The sequence below is a fragment of the Amblyomma americanum genome, chromosome 6 (assembly GCF_052857255.1).
Source record: "Amblyomma americanum isolate KBUSLIRL-KWMA chromosome 6, ASM5285725v1, whole genome shotgun sequence".
Lineage (NCBI taxonomy): Eukaryota > Metazoa > Arthropoda > Arachnida > Ixodida > Ixodidae > Amblyomma > Amblyomma americanum.
In genome coordinates, this window is record NC_135502.1 from 63,424,888 (window position 1) to 63,440,140 (window position 15,253).

The 15,253-nt window shown below is 45.7% G+C and overlaps 1 protein-coding gene across 2 annotated transcripts in view; it reads left to right on the forward strand.

Annotated features, from left to right (window-relative positions):
- The window catches only part of LOC144093604 (B-cell receptor CD22-like), a 208,997-nt gene that overhangs the window by 160,577 nt on the left and 33,167 nt on the right, over positions 1-15,253 (forward strand). For both annotated transcript variants that reach the window (XM_077627163.1, XM_077627162.1), the window contains exon 8: positions 8,703-9,035. In XM_077627163.1, coding sequence (XP_077483289.1) covers positions 8,703-9,035 — 333 coding nt within the window. The remainder of the gene's footprint in view (positions 1-8,702; positions 9,036-15,253) is intronic.

The window sequence follows — 15,253 nt, forward strand, 5'->3', positions numbered from 1 at the left end:
AAAGCATAAGGAAAGGCTGCTGATTGCTGGGGAGAGAACCGGTTCCGCGTCAATTGCTTTTTTAAAGGTGAACATGAAAGACTGCTTTGAACGAGGTAATTATACTAAATTTATAGAATTCGATCTTTGTAGCGCAATCCTTCTGGCGTTACAAAGATCTCTCCACCAATTTTTCGATCTGCAGCCACCTGCCATGTGGAGGATAATGCCATGTTTATGTTTCAAGCCTGACTTTCTGTGCCGCTTCATGTTCGCTGAGATTCGCCTAACATTTTTTTTTTCGCTTCGCGTGCACTTCCCCTGCATAGGCTGCAACTAAGCCATTTAGCAAGCCGCAAACGAGTTTCCAAATAGCTTCAACGAAACACGGAACTCATTCGACATGACGTATCGCAGCGGGGCTAACCAACCAGACACGGCGACTGACTGCCGCTATCGCCGTCCGAAGCGCGACGCCACGGATAGATTGAAGCAGATAAGCAACTTCGACCAGGACGCCGGACGACAGAACCGATGTGTCGCAACTCGCGAGTTCGCACGGCTCGCAGTCCCCGCTTATCGACGAAACCGGGCGACCCGTGGAGGCATTCGGGAAAGGGAGTGAGTGAAAAAGGGGAGGGGACCGGGAAATAACGGGAGTCGGCGTCGGGAGCTAAGGGAGCACGGAAACGACAGCGCTGCAGCGGGCAGTAGTTGAGCGGTCGCGTTCGACGCGTTGTCCCCTCTCTCCGAGACACATGCATGCATGCGTGGCGAATTCCGTTACCGCTTTCTGCAAATCGGCCTCTCTTTCACCCCCCCCCCCCCCCCTCCCACTTCACCACCCTCCTTTCCCACCGATCCTAACGCCCACCCTTCCTACCGCCATTCTTCAGTGCTCGGTGAGATTTTTCAGCCTTCCACCCTTCGCCTTGCGCTCTGCTGCGGCGAAGCTTCGAAATCGCGCCGTTCCTGTGGCTACCGCACGCGCCGGCGGGTTTTGCTGGGCGCAACGCGCGATAGCTGTGTGATTTATTGGACGGAGTGCACAATTTGGGAGCGATGAACCGGCGGCCGCTCCTCCTTTTCTTTCTCTCTCTCTCTCTCTCTTCGGAACCGTTGGTCCTGCCCATTTCCCTCCCCCGCTTTCCGCACTCCCCCCCCCCCCCCCCCCCCCTGGACCCGTCCGGCCCCAAGACTTTTTCATCGCTGCTCGTACCGCCGGTGGCGTTCGTGTAGGAGCCCTGCTCCACTCCCCACCCGCCCTACAAGCCCTTTGCGCAGATTGCCTTACACAAGCCCGCGCTCCAGGATGGCTGGATTTACCACAGCGTTCCTTGAGACCCCACCCAGACACATTTGCCTTCATATTTTTCTTCCGCTCGCTCATTCGCAGTCGTTCTGGGGAAGGTGTAACGAGTTCTGAGGACTCGCTCCAAACCAGGACTCGCCCAATACTTTTTTGCGAGCGAGGTGGTTCCCCCCCCCCCCCCCCCAATATTTTTCTACGTCAGAGGAAAATTAAACAAAAGAGGCCTGTTACAGCGATGTTTTAAATGCATCAACGCTCACGCTCTTTATTATTTTCAACTTTTCAACTAGTCGACAAATTTCTGTAAATCAGTATATGGTCAGCGTTTGGTAAGCAGCTGCAAAGGAATGCTGGACAGGTCGTTGTCGGACTCATGCTCCCACTGTTGAAATAGAAGGCTCAAGCAGAATAATCAGATACCCCTGGGAAATTGAACTAAAACGCGGATTGCGCGCAGCAGTTGACTTCCCGTTGTTTCTGGGTGGTTTCTGGAGAACTGTAGTCGTACATGGGTTGAGGTACAGTCGCAAATATCTTGCTGACAGCACGCTGACCAATCGAACATAACCCCTTAATCTGAAAGTGTTGCAACTTCAACCGTTAGTTACTAATCGCTTTGCTCCCGACTGTTCCATGCAAAGCAGCCGTTCGTTATTTTGGAATTCATTACGCTGAGCAAATAGCATGTGAAGCGCCCCCGTGTTCAGTGTTATTTCATAATTCCGAAACAAATCTTTACAATGTTGCTGTTTTCTTTAGGACCTGGAGTTGCTGTGGCTAAATCTGAAATGACTAAATTCTCTAACGGCCGGAGTATCCTACAGTTATACGTCAAAAATTCATATCTCCCAGGCAGGCGTTTAAACAGGCGTGGTGCGTGCTTTCGGTTTCTGAAATGATCATACTCAAAATATTTACTTACGGAATATATCAGTCAGCTATTTATACATCGTCGTTGAAGGCTGTAAAGGAAGGGTAATTTCTCAGAGTGATCAAGCTGTGCCTTTATACCAGCACGCCGACGCTAAACGCCTCCATTCAGTCCGCATATGCTGACTACTCTTTCCGGTCGACTAGGTTGCAGTGAGCGTTAAGTGTACTGCAGACCGTCAAGAACTGCGCTTTTTGTAAAGAGAAAGATGTTTAATGCTGGGCTGTTCATCTCGAACAGTCCTTTTAAAAATATTTTCAGTGCGATGAGAGTGAAAGAGGCCTGAAAGGCGCCTTTCTATCGAGTTATAATATGGAGGCCGCGTAATGTCTTCGCTTCGGAGAAATGACGTCAGCAGCATGCGCCAACCTGCTTGCTTCTTCGGCCTGTTATGCGTGTCGTCCATCGTCTTCTTGCGCAAGAACATGCTTTTCAAATTAATAAATTAAAAATTCAGAACTCTAGGTGCGTGTTCTCAATCCAGAGGCTCCTTGAACTCGCGGTCTCCGTTATGAGAAGCTAGTGTTAGTGCGACGGCATCCAGAAGCAGAATTTCAGATCCATTAGCTAAACAATTCCTATCAAATAGCAACGGCAAAGATCTGAATGAATGAAAAGTTAAAGCAGGTTCGGATGATAGAGATAGCTTTCAGAAATTTGAATGGTCGCGAACACGAGCGCTCACTAAATGAAGCGGAAAGCTTCGGACTGACATTTTCTTTTCTTTTCTACCTCGACCCGCACCTTTATTAGACGCTCGAATTCCCACTCAACCTGAAGCACGTACCCAACTTCACGTATACCTTTTGGTAATGCGGTCGGAAGGTATTTATATACCGGGCCCCGTAGCTGATTGCGCAGAAGCTCACCGCCCACGGCAATCACGCGTAGTGAGACACACGAGCCGACCGGTATCATCCCAGCAAAAGCACTAGCGGCGGCTAGAATATTGCGCCATCGATTCGTCATTCGTTGATTATGCAGAGCGAGAAGCGGATGAGACATGGCGGCACTGGCGCCAGGAGTTGCGTTGGTCACCGTTACGGTCGCCGACCGACAAGTTTCGTACGCAGACAGGGTAACCCCTTCATTGGAGGGCAGAATTTTTTTTTTCCTGTCATGAATACTAAACCCTTGTTAAAAGCCGCCTCCTTGGGGCGCACAAACAATGATGTTAACGTGCTCTTATTAGTAATCGTCGTGATGTACGTACCAGGTAAAGCTGAAGTTCGCACCAAAAGTGAACAGAATGCTGATTCATATATAAACGCTCTGGATCGCGGAGCATTAGAAATTCGGAGTGTATCCTGTTGACGCAGAAATATTGCGCTGAAACGTTCACACATAATATGTCTTTAAATTGTTTTAAGACGGATCCGCACCGGCGGACAAGTGTTTGGGCATTCGCCTCGTATGCGGGAGGTGAGGGGTTCGATTTCGAGTGCCGCCGGGTACCCACTCGTGATACAATTGGTGCAAGCTTTTCCGTAGCCTGGTGCTCGGGTTATCTGGGGTGAAATGCTTGGAAAATGGGTCTTTGCCCCACTTTGAGTAGTCAAAAATACCTTGTGCCATGACCCTCTTTGGTCATTGATGCCCTTGCGCCATAATAATTCATATTCATCATCATGTTTTAAGTCGCTGTTAAATTCACTTCGGACTCAAAACCGTATTTCTTTTTTACTCCAGGGAAGACTTATGCATTCGATAAGGCAGACTGTTTGCGTTTAGCCAGCAAAACGTGACGGCCTTACGAAGGCTACCGTGTTCAATGTCAGATAAGCCGACTGCTCTTTCTGGAGATTATTGAGTTCTCTACTTCCAATGCCGGTCCATCGCGGAAGCTGAGCAATTAAAAGGCAAAGGTGTTTCAGCGTCTGTTGCAAAACGCGCAGGAAAATTTAGCTGGGAGCAAATATCTGGCTTAAGCAATTGCTGGTGATTCAAAAGCAAATTAAGCGCAGCATCACACGGACAAAGAATGTGTGCACACTGAGGTGCTCTTCAATTATAATGCAAAGTGTTTGCCGGTTCAAAGGACTTTCACACCGCTACTCGAAACCCAGGCATTTCCAAATGCTAGTGCCGTAGTAAGGGTTGTATATTCTAATTTAGGACCCGTCGAACGCAAGCGCTGTTGAAAGGAAGACTGTCCATGCATTGCTTTTTTAATTTCTTACGCTGTTCAAGAAGAGTGTCTTCAACTTGCTTGCCCCCATGAATTCTGAGTGCGATCATAAACATATGTGTCACACATAAGGTTCGTGGTAACCGCAAAGAAAGTAACAAAGCAAGGGACGATATATTAGCGCCGTTGGGAGTACTCGACCGAAAGAATAGGAGCTCAGCCTAATGGCGCAGAGAGAAGTGGCGGCGGCGAATCACCCAAACCGCGCTTGCGAGGCGTGCCCAATTTTCATTACGTGCCGTGCACACTAAGGCAGCGTCAAGTGTTCTGTCGGGCAGAAATGGCAGAATCAAGGGCACAACTTTCCGGTTCGCCCTTCTTAATTTTTTGCTGGTCGTGTAGCGAAGCACCGAAATGCACGGAAGCCTAAGAGGGGGACTCGAAAACTGCACTGCTGCTGTGGTTACAGCAAGCACTCTAGGTGAGGAAGGCGGAGCTAACTGTGCGCGCCGTTGTCGGTGCGAAAGACGTGGAAATGTGGGCGTCGTTAAGCGAATGCTTTGCGTATTCCAGCAGTGGCTAACGTTAGGGCAAGCGCGAAGCATTCTGGGAAGAGGACTGCAAGGTGACCATTATGTTGAGTCTTGTGTCTTGCGTAGATGGAATACCTTGCGGGGGAATGTTGTTCAGTAGTATTTTGTTCTAAAGCTAGTGTAATCTTTGAAATCGTAATTTCACATAGTGCAACGTCATGCAATAGGTGGCTTCTCGCCTGCATTGGGATTTAGTGTTTTTTTCTTTGGTGCACATGGCAGTAACGGTAGTAGTCTGAGATGCGCACAAACCTGGACAGTGCAGCTGGTCTAGATGACGTTATAATAGTGACGACGATGCAGTTATCTTTGCGATATAATAAGGCTATAATGCGTTTCCAGGACCGCATTTTGTACTACAGAGTTCACTGAGAACAGGGTGGAGCACGGGCACAAAATTTGTAGTGGCACCTCTTCTATTATTTTTCGTATGAATGGGGACATTTATAAGCCACTGACTACGGAGGTAGAAAGACCTAGGCGTTTCCAAAAGAACCTCTATATTTAAATAATTAACATTTCTGGTGGCGCCTTCATGACAGCGCCAGTTGTGACAGCTGATTTCAGAAAAATTCCACAACACTAATCAGCCAACCAGGTATTCTAATAGTATACTTAGCATTTTAAGCCGTGCAGCTAAGCGGCTCTTTGTTGTAACCATTATGTCTTCAGTTAATATAATTCTTAATCAATTTTCTCATTACATTTGTGCCGCGCTCACAAACGCTGCCGGCAGTTGCATTTGGGCAGAATAGGAGTGAGTGGTTGTAATCTTGCTAGGAGATAGCACGACTGTTTACAGCTCACTCTGTAGGCGGCCCGTTCTGCCCGCGGAGGCTGCGTATGCCGCTGGCGAAATGTCATTGCTGCATTAGAAGCTTCCATCATTCAAGGACGCGATAGTTGCCTTTGCATGATAGCCTTACACTGTTTTCACGCAACAAACTACGCAGACTCATTCTGTTCTTTCTATAAAAGCAATTAACTTTCAGGCAAATATTAAATATTACCGATTTCACTTCGCTCGGGCGACAAATTTCTGAGATGCTCACACGAGCGCTAGGTTACAGTCTTTTCGCTGTCTAAATGATTGATCTGTCTAGACGTTTATATAACGTTAACCACTGACAGTCCCAGATTAAAAGTTTTAGCCATCTCCTAAGCCGTACATACCAGTATTTCAGGAAACCTAACCTTAAACATCCGCTACACACGATGTTTCGATGGCGAGAGACGCTGCCATTAGCTAATGTTTGCGATTGCATTTAAGCAGAGAGTTCAGTTGCCCGTTCTGTGATTTGCAGGCCAGCATATCATGGTGTATCCAAAGTGATCGATCTCACTTGGACAAGGTGTCACAGAAAAGACACACTTTGGAAAAGCTACGCGTGATCTACAATAACCAAAGCTCTAGCCCGAAAAGAGGCGTTCCTGACCGTTAAGCTTGAACGTCAGCTAGTTGAACGGAAATCTATCCAACTGTAAACATCCTTCTCAAAACAAGAACACTTCAACACGGTTAGCTTTATGGCTCACTTCACCGAAGCACCGGGCGTCTTATTATTTTGGACTGTTTTAAATAGCTGCGACGAAGAAAAACAGCGATGAAGCGGCTGAAAAGATGTTAACGGCAATGTGAAGCACACGCCTTCGGGAATATTAACTCCGTTTTTGATAGGCTAACAAAATACCCAGTATTGAGAGCGTTGTCCTTTAAGAAAGATCAAACGTAGGAAACTTCGCTGACCGTCTTCTTCCCCAAGGTTAAGAAAAAAAGCACTTTAAGAGCACCGTTTCATGGGGATTTTTCGCGGTCCAAGCTCTTTATGCTTTAAGTAATTTAATTACATAGGCGTCTTTTGCAAAGGAAAGACTTTCGGACGAACAAAAAGAACATTTTGGCGGGCCACACAGAGTTACTTAATAAGTGCGAGTGTAGAGAGGAATATAAAAAGCGCTTTGACATGAAAGGGAGAGGGGGAGGAGGAGTGAAGTGAAAGCATATACGCGTACAATTTCTATTACCCGACGAACTCACGTACGCAGGCGTATGACAGCAGTGGTAGGCGTAAAGCTTATGAAAGTGCTTTCGCACTTCGTCAGATACACGTTTTGATTTGAGACTTATTTTCACGGTACTTGAATTACGGGCTTGTGAAAAGCGCGTTTTGCTTCGCTGGTCGGTTCCAGTGCAGAAACTGGCCAATCATGAATTTAAGTGCACGTGGAACGTGTCTCGAAATCGACAACAGAAAGTGTGGATACGTGTATGTACTCCGAGAATACAATTAGTGCTCAGCAGAGACAGATAAATGAGAGAATAACTTAAGTTTGGGTTGTTTTTGATCCCCGAGAGGCTGTAATTCTAACCATCTCCTATTTCCTTGTAATCAGATACGGCACCGTAAATAACTCTGTCTTTTCCAGAAAAACTTCAATGAGAATTTGGGGGTGGTGTGATTATGAAAGTGCACAGAGTTGCCTCTGTGTGCACGAGGTTCGTCACAAAGTCTCATTTATTTTGTCATTCCTTAGGAGTGTGTTATGAAGATACGCGTAAGCATGTGCTAATATAGCTAGTAACATGCTCTGAGTGACAAGTGAGTGGTGAGAGAATTAAATCACCTTAAGACAATGATTTAGGCTAAGGTTTCCAAGGTTTTTAACAGAACAATGGTGATCACTTTAAAGAGCATGTTATTTCGATAAAGTACATAAAGGTGTAGATTTCCAGAATTACCAGTCAAAAATTGCGGCGCATGGAGAAGAAATTTCATTTTAAAAAAATCTAGAAATGTTCATGTCATATATATTTAATGTACAGGGCGTCGAAAGGAACGTAAATATAAACAACGTTTCATCGAAAAAAAAGAGGTGTTTTCCAAAATGAAAACAACAACGAATCTTCACAGGATGGTAGCAATACTTGCACTTATCACCATCCGGTCAACTGTATCTCAGGACCGCCTTATGTCGACATTATGTCGACACTACCTCCATTTAAGTCCATGTCTGATATAGAGAGAGGCTGGGCAGATGGTTATCTATAATCACGAAGACAAGTCCTCTTGTCGAAACGTTGGCAAGCACCCTGAGGTTTTCCCCTCCCTTGTTCATTTTGTGATTATCTGCGTAGGAAAGGAGGACAACAAAAGGCAGGTATATCAGGGTAGGCTTATCCTTAACGAAACTGTCACGAGATGCTTGGCCATTGAGAATGGCGGTGAAAGGGAAATGATTTCTCACTATTGTTACAATTACTATGAGCGCGTGACGTCGATTCTCCTGAGGTAGTGAACATCTCCCGTGCTTTAACACTTAAATATTTACGCACACTGTGGAAGCTAACTGCCCTCGTCTATGTTCCTTTCTGTTCTCTGTCACTAGATCTAGCTTGAAAGTCTTATTGCTATATAGGTTGCCGTACTATGTGCTTTTCAAGGTCCCCCAAAATTTGCATTTTCCTTGACGCGCCATTAATTTCAACGATACTATTTTTTCTTACTTGATGTAAACTTATTTATTTATAATTCCGCTTTCTTATAAAGAAACGTCAAGTGAGAACAAAATTACATCTATACTCGGAGTTTACGATCACTTAAATGCTATTAGGCCTCGTCAGGATGTTTGCGCCCAGAGAATTGAGCGGGCAAGACCTCATGGGTCAACTTGTCCCGACACATTGCACGCGAGTAGTGCGAGTAGTTCTAAACAACGCACCGACTGCCTCCACCCATGCTGCGTGTATGTCTACCGCAGCGCCTCCTGCGTTCCTGCGCTCCCTGCCGGAGACGGGTGGCAGCCTTCGCAACGCGAGCGCCGTGTCGCTCGAGTGCGTGGTCGAGTGCGACCCGGTGTGCGAGGTTCGCTGGCTGCGCAACAACGAGTCGCTGGACGAGTCGCCCTTCTTCCACGCCAGCCACGCGGTGCGGCCCGAGGCCGCCGGACACTTCCACTCGGTCGCCTCGCTGCTCTCGTGGAACATGAGCCAGCTGCCGCCCTCCTCGTTCGACTACAACACCTTCACGTGCCAGAGCAGCGACAACGCCGTCGGACCAGGAGTCTCGAGCACCATGCTCTTCCGAGTGGAGTGTAAGTGCTCGGCGTTGGGCCAGCCTTTTGCAACGTAGAACACGTCGTTCGTGACGCGCACAGAGCACACTGCGGCGGCGCGCTAGTGGACGTCCGCCACGGTGCAGTTGAGCTCAGATATCGCGCGCCTTGTGTAACGTTAAAAGCTTTATACGAACCCGATTCTGTTGGATAAGAATTGGGAGTGGTCATAAAATTAAAAGGCAGGTTTACCCACGAATTGTATGAATTAAGTGCTTTTTGCATAAATATACTAGATATTTATGCATCACACTGCTCTCATGCATCATAATTGATTAGGACGCCCATCGGGCCGCATTGTTCTACTAAATCCAGCAACGGTAAAAGCATTCAAATCATGTTGGCCCTATAGAAGCAGAAAAAAAATAAAAAAAGAGTTTCGTTTCACTTTCTGGGTGTTTGCTGTCGGACGTGACTACTTCATGGTCACTTGTGCACACTTATCTAGGGGACAAAAAAACCTTTAAATTAGCCAAAAACGTTGAGGTCAGCAATGAAGCACTGCAAAACATTTTTGTGGAATGAAAAAGTAATGAAAAATAAAATGTAAGCTAAACGTGTGCATAAACGCAAATTCATTTTTAAAAGATTTCAGCCTTTTTCTGTCATTTTTTTTCACCACTCATAGGTAAACAAAATCAAAAGGGCGCAAATATTGAGATGAAAAAGGTTCATTTGAAACGATAATGCGAGAAGTTCCCCTCTACAATACTGAACTTCCCTTTTGACTAGAGCACTTGTATTTCTATGCGATTTTTACTTTTCCTTGTTTTGTCCGTATCGTGGACTTGATATCTCATGCAATATGTTGCTCCACACGTTTGTGTAGAGGGCTTCATCGGCGCACTTCAGTTTGCATTTACTTATCACTGACCTTGGGCTTGAAATGTTTTTTGAAGCCGCTGAAGTTTTTTTTCACCTATAAGATATCGCATGTTCAGTAATATGTTATTTGCAGCTACAGGTCACTCGTTAATGACACGAATGGATTGTGTACTGCGCCGTCCGCGTGCTGTAAACAAATATATGGAGGACTGTGCAAGCGTAGGAGATCTGAAAAAAAAAACTTTAACATCTACCAGATTGTGCTGCATTTATATATGGCAACCGCTGCGAACAGTTGCGACATTTCGGCGAGATCATTTACTGAGTGATAAGGCTGCGAAATGCTGTCACAAGACCGCTGTTATTTTGATGGCATCTATCTCCGTTCATTGCCTGGAATACAAATTTTTTACATCCTCAACCAGCCAGAAATAGGTTTAAAACAATAGAGTAATAAAGGTTAAAGTGCACTTTACCTTTAGCAGAAAGTCGCGCAAAACTGGGCTATTCGTAAGAGCTCACAGAATGTAGTGATCGCTCCTGGTTTTTTGTAGAAGAGCCGAGGTGCACAGCAAGAAAAAAATAAACAAAATGAACAAAAAATGTTCATGTCCTGCATACCTGTCGGAAACGTGACAAAATACGTCAACATTATAAGCGCTCCTACATTACACGTGTGTTTTTCATTTCGCTCCATACGTCCACAAGAACCAGCTCTTAAAAAGAGCTAAAAGCAGACCGGCTGTTCGTGTAGCTTGTTCGTTCCCTGTTTATAGCTCGCATAATATGGCCCGCATAATATAAGTGTACTGCAAAATACACACAAAAGACGCGTGGGAAGACGTAAGGTTAGTGTTATACGTTAGAAGTAAAAAAAAAAAAAATCTCAGCCGAACTGAAGTTTTGAGGGTGCAGAAGCGCACTTACATCGCGACCAGAGTAGATCAAGGCTTGTGCATTAGGAGCATGTTTTCCATCGACACAGTTGACTGCAATCACCAGCCCCAAATTTACATTGTTTTTCTCATGTGATGCTAAATTTACACACTCGTAGCCGTCTTTCAGAACCAATTTTTCTCCCTTCATAGCGCGCCAATCTCTGTTCTGTCTGCCTGCAAATTGTAGGACGAACATCAATTTCTCTCACGCAATCAATGGACACGGCCGAGGTATCGTGCCAAGCAAACATCCATGCAGAGCTATTATGTAGCGTTCCTTAGTTGGGTTTGGCGAAATTTTGATACTTGTGAACGACGTGCCAGATCGTATTCGCCTGCGAGTTCACACTTCAATAAAAAGAAAAGAAGTCACAAGCTGACGCAAAAGTCAGTAAACTTTTAAGACGACTAAGGATCTAAAGTGAGGTGAAAATAATGATGTGCTGCAATTACAGTGCTCCGCCGCGGTGGCTCAGTGGTTAGGGCGCTCGACTACTGATCCGGAGTTCCCGGGTTCGAACCCGACCGCGGCGGCTGCGTTTTTATGGAGGAAAAACGCTAAGGCGCCCGTGTGCTGTGCGATGTCAGTGCACGTTAAAGATCCCCAGGTGGTCGAAATTATTCCGGAGCCCTCCACTACGGCATCTCTTCTTCCTTTCTTCTTTCACTCCCTCCTTTATCCCTTCCCTTACGGCGCGGTTCAGGTGTCCAACGATGTATGAGACAGATACTGCGCATTTCCTTTCCCCCCAAAACCAATTAATATTATTAATTACAGTGAGAGAATGGTGATGTGGTTGCAGAATCACAGCATTGGTTAAAAAATGTTGTTAGATAGATTTTGAGTGAGTCTCTAAGCTCGCGTACACCTAATAGCGCTGAAAGCAGTATCAGTAGAACAGCCCTGCTGCCTAGCGCCGTATGAAGGTTGAGAGACTATTGAGCAGTTAACTGAACAAAACGTTCAGTATTCAACATGCCTACTTTGCACAAGTTTCGGACCAAGAATTTAGAGCGACATGGTGATGAAGGGTGTAATATTCAGAGATGTGTAAAAAACATAGAAAAGGAGATCAAACAGGCCACATGATCTGTAGTTCTAGTGCGAAAAACATTTACAGCAATAGTAGAGCTCTAGAAAATTGGTAATACTATAGTTAGAAATTGTGTCTGAAAAGATCAGTCGAGAGGCTATCGCGAGCATCTTTGTCTCGGTGCTCTGGTTTCTGGTGCGTACGTGTGTCCTCAATCCTATTCTTAACCGATGAGCGATTGAAAATAGGAGGTTGAACAATGGGCAGTATTACTAAAACAGCAGTGCCGCGGAACTTGTCTGAGGTTACTGCGGTGAAATTGCCTAGTGTCACGGCATCCAAACGTAAAAATCAGTAAAAATTTTTTAATATCGTTCCACTAATTGTTTGTTTGCTATGACATGCCTGGAGGGTGCGAACAGCGAGTCTGAAAAGTCCAAACAAGAAGATAAATTTAGCTGATGAGTTACCTTTGGCGAATAAAAATTCTAAGCAACGCGCTGTAGTAACGCCATTGTTCATACGTTTGAATCTATTACGTAAAAGATATTTAAATACCGAATATGTTTCCCAGCGTCTCGACTAAATTCTTTAATTCAACCTTATATTGTGGCCTTTAAAACCAAAGCTAACATAGTACTGATTACTTAAATCAGAATACTATATCAAAATTTCATTGAAATATCTCTCACTTGTTTTTCCTTTCTTCTCTGAATAGTTAGTGTGACGGAGTTTTCGTGAGACATAACCGTTTGATCTGAACAACCAATATAGAAACACAGGACCAAATTCATTATAATCGGCTGCGGCCAACACTATCGACAATGCCATCCACCAGTGAGAACGGCTAAAAAAAGGAATCCAGAACAAAGGCTACAGTGGAATTGCCGTTCAATTAGAGGGTCGGAGGCGTTGATCGCGAGACGCTAAAGTTCTCGCGGGACCATAGGAGTCAAACTCGGAGCCGTACCTAATTTGCCCTCGGCACGCGACATAACGAATGGAATGCGGAAAAGAGGTCCTGCGGTGGAGCGAGAAAGGATAAAAAGGGGGAGCAACACGCTTCTGCCGCCTTTTCCTTTTTTTTCCCCCTCTTCCGCTGTTTTCCTGCCCTCTAGTGCACAGCTTCGGCACTCGCTCACGCTGCTGGAGCGGCGACAGCCGCGTGGTTTTATGAGTGCGCCGTCGGGAGCGGCTCGCACCGTACGTCGTTCCGTTCGCTTTGCTCGCGGTCTTCGCTATGGCCCCCGTATAGAGACCTCGGCCGTCATTTACGCTCGGCGCAGACAGTCGAGTAGCAGAAACAAAAAAAAAAGACAAAAAAGTAGTAACTCTCCGCTCTTTGCTTCCTGCTTTTCCTTTCTCGTCTTCCGGTGACTCGGTTAGCGATTCGTTTGTGTTTCCGGCTTTATCTTCGACGCTTTTAGTTGCTCGGTGCTCGGGGTCGAGCCACCCAACCCGACTCCGGGTCGGCCATGATCGCGACACATTTTCGGAAATGTCTCGGCCATGCTGCTGCTAGCTGCGCCCGAGGGGCGCTACCGGTACTAGCCTTGTGTCTCGGCATAAAAAAAGAAAAACTACAGCGGATGAAAAGGGGAAGCAAAGGAGTCGTTGCAGATGTCGAAATAAAGGAAGTGAAGATGTAAGAGTAAAAAAGGGGGAAAGAGGAAATAAACGTTGCACCGAGGGCGATGCCAGTATTCGTGAATGGCAGCCATAAAAAACCCCCGCGCTGAGGCAAAAGGGCTGGCAAAGTAGGTGACAGCATCTCAAAAGACAACTGTCGTAGGTTCCTGGTTTTAGGTTGGAGAAAGAGGGGGGAAGAATAGAGGAGGGTTATAAAAGTGAAAATCGAGTTTCGGCCTTTCGATCTGCGCCGCGAGGCAGGGGAGAACTTGTCAGGTTCCGACAGCGAACAGGCAAGCGTCGGAAAAGAAACGCCGACCCCCCCCCCCCCCCCCCCCCCCCCCACACACACACACACACACACTACCACAAGCCTCCGCGTCCTCTTTTCGGATGCACGCTGTCTTCGAGATCAAGCGAGACACCGGCAGACAAAAATTAGAAAAAAAACGAGAATGAAACCGGGGAAGAAAAATTCGCCACATGACATTCCGAAATTTGTTTTTTTGGCTGCACACTATTGCCTTCCTTTTTTAGTTTGCGAGGGTGCTGTTTGTTTCCTCCGCAGTACGTAGGTCCTGCAGCAACCATGGATCGGATGTATGGTCGTGTTCTTTCTTTGTGTTTTTTTGCTTTGTTTTTGTTTTAAGTTCAAAGTGATATATAGTTTCGAGAAATCATGCTCTTGTATCCTACTTTTTAAGTTGATGAAGTAATCAGAGGGTTATGACGTGTAAAGAAGCTAATAAATACCTCTAATTAGTTCGACGAAAGACAAATATGTGTGGAAATGCATCACACTTTAGAGAATGCGTAATTATATTTGTGTCAACATTTGGCGCTAGTAAATGTCATGGTTTTAGTGATGGCTTACCAGCTTAGCGTCTCATGCCCTGTTGTTCGACCTCGAATTGAAATATCGAACTCTGTCACATGTTTCGTATTTCGCGTGCAAACAATTTCTATCCAGAACACGCTATTGCCTTGAACAGAACTAATAAGCTTGTATAAAAGCAAAGAAAAGGGTGATAGGCCGGCGCCGCTCGCCAGTCATTTGAGATGCCTCGCACAGCCGCGCTGCAAGAGCATATGTTACACTGATGACGGCATCATGAAACTCTTAGGCGCTCTGTGCTTACACAGCCGAATTTCGTTGCTTCCGCTCTCCCCTCTTGCGTTCGTTTCTTTTTGTGCGAAAACAAAAACAGTCTGCTGTGATCGCGCTACAATCCAACGCATTTCTTCGGCGCTACACAGCAGTACTAATGCTTTGCAAGAGTGATTCCCAGGTCCTTAATTTCACTTATATTTAACTTACAACGAATCGATTGAGGAGGTCGTCGTTTTATGACCAGACAGATCAGACAGTAAAATATGTGCGTTTTCTTACTAGGCAATAATAGCCTTTCTCAGAGAATGCTTAAAAAAAAACCTTTTGGCTGGGCTCTACCGCGTACTAACAATTAAGGTTTGGGAGCACAAAGTCAACAAAGTGTCATAATCGTTAAAAAAGTTTCACCAACAATACTAAAGCGTATACTGCGCTTCAAAAGGCCACTGATTGAGTCAAGTCCTGTGCAAAGAACTTTTCTTTCCTTAGGGATCATTTTAGTTTGAAGTTAACCTTCCTTTACGGGGACGTGAAAAGCGTAGCCTAAAGAAAAACAGCAAACTTAATGATGATGAGAAAGAGACTTGTTTGCTCCTGATTTTGGGAGTTGACATTAAACGGATGTGTCGACGTGCGTACTGCACTTAAAGATATGAATTG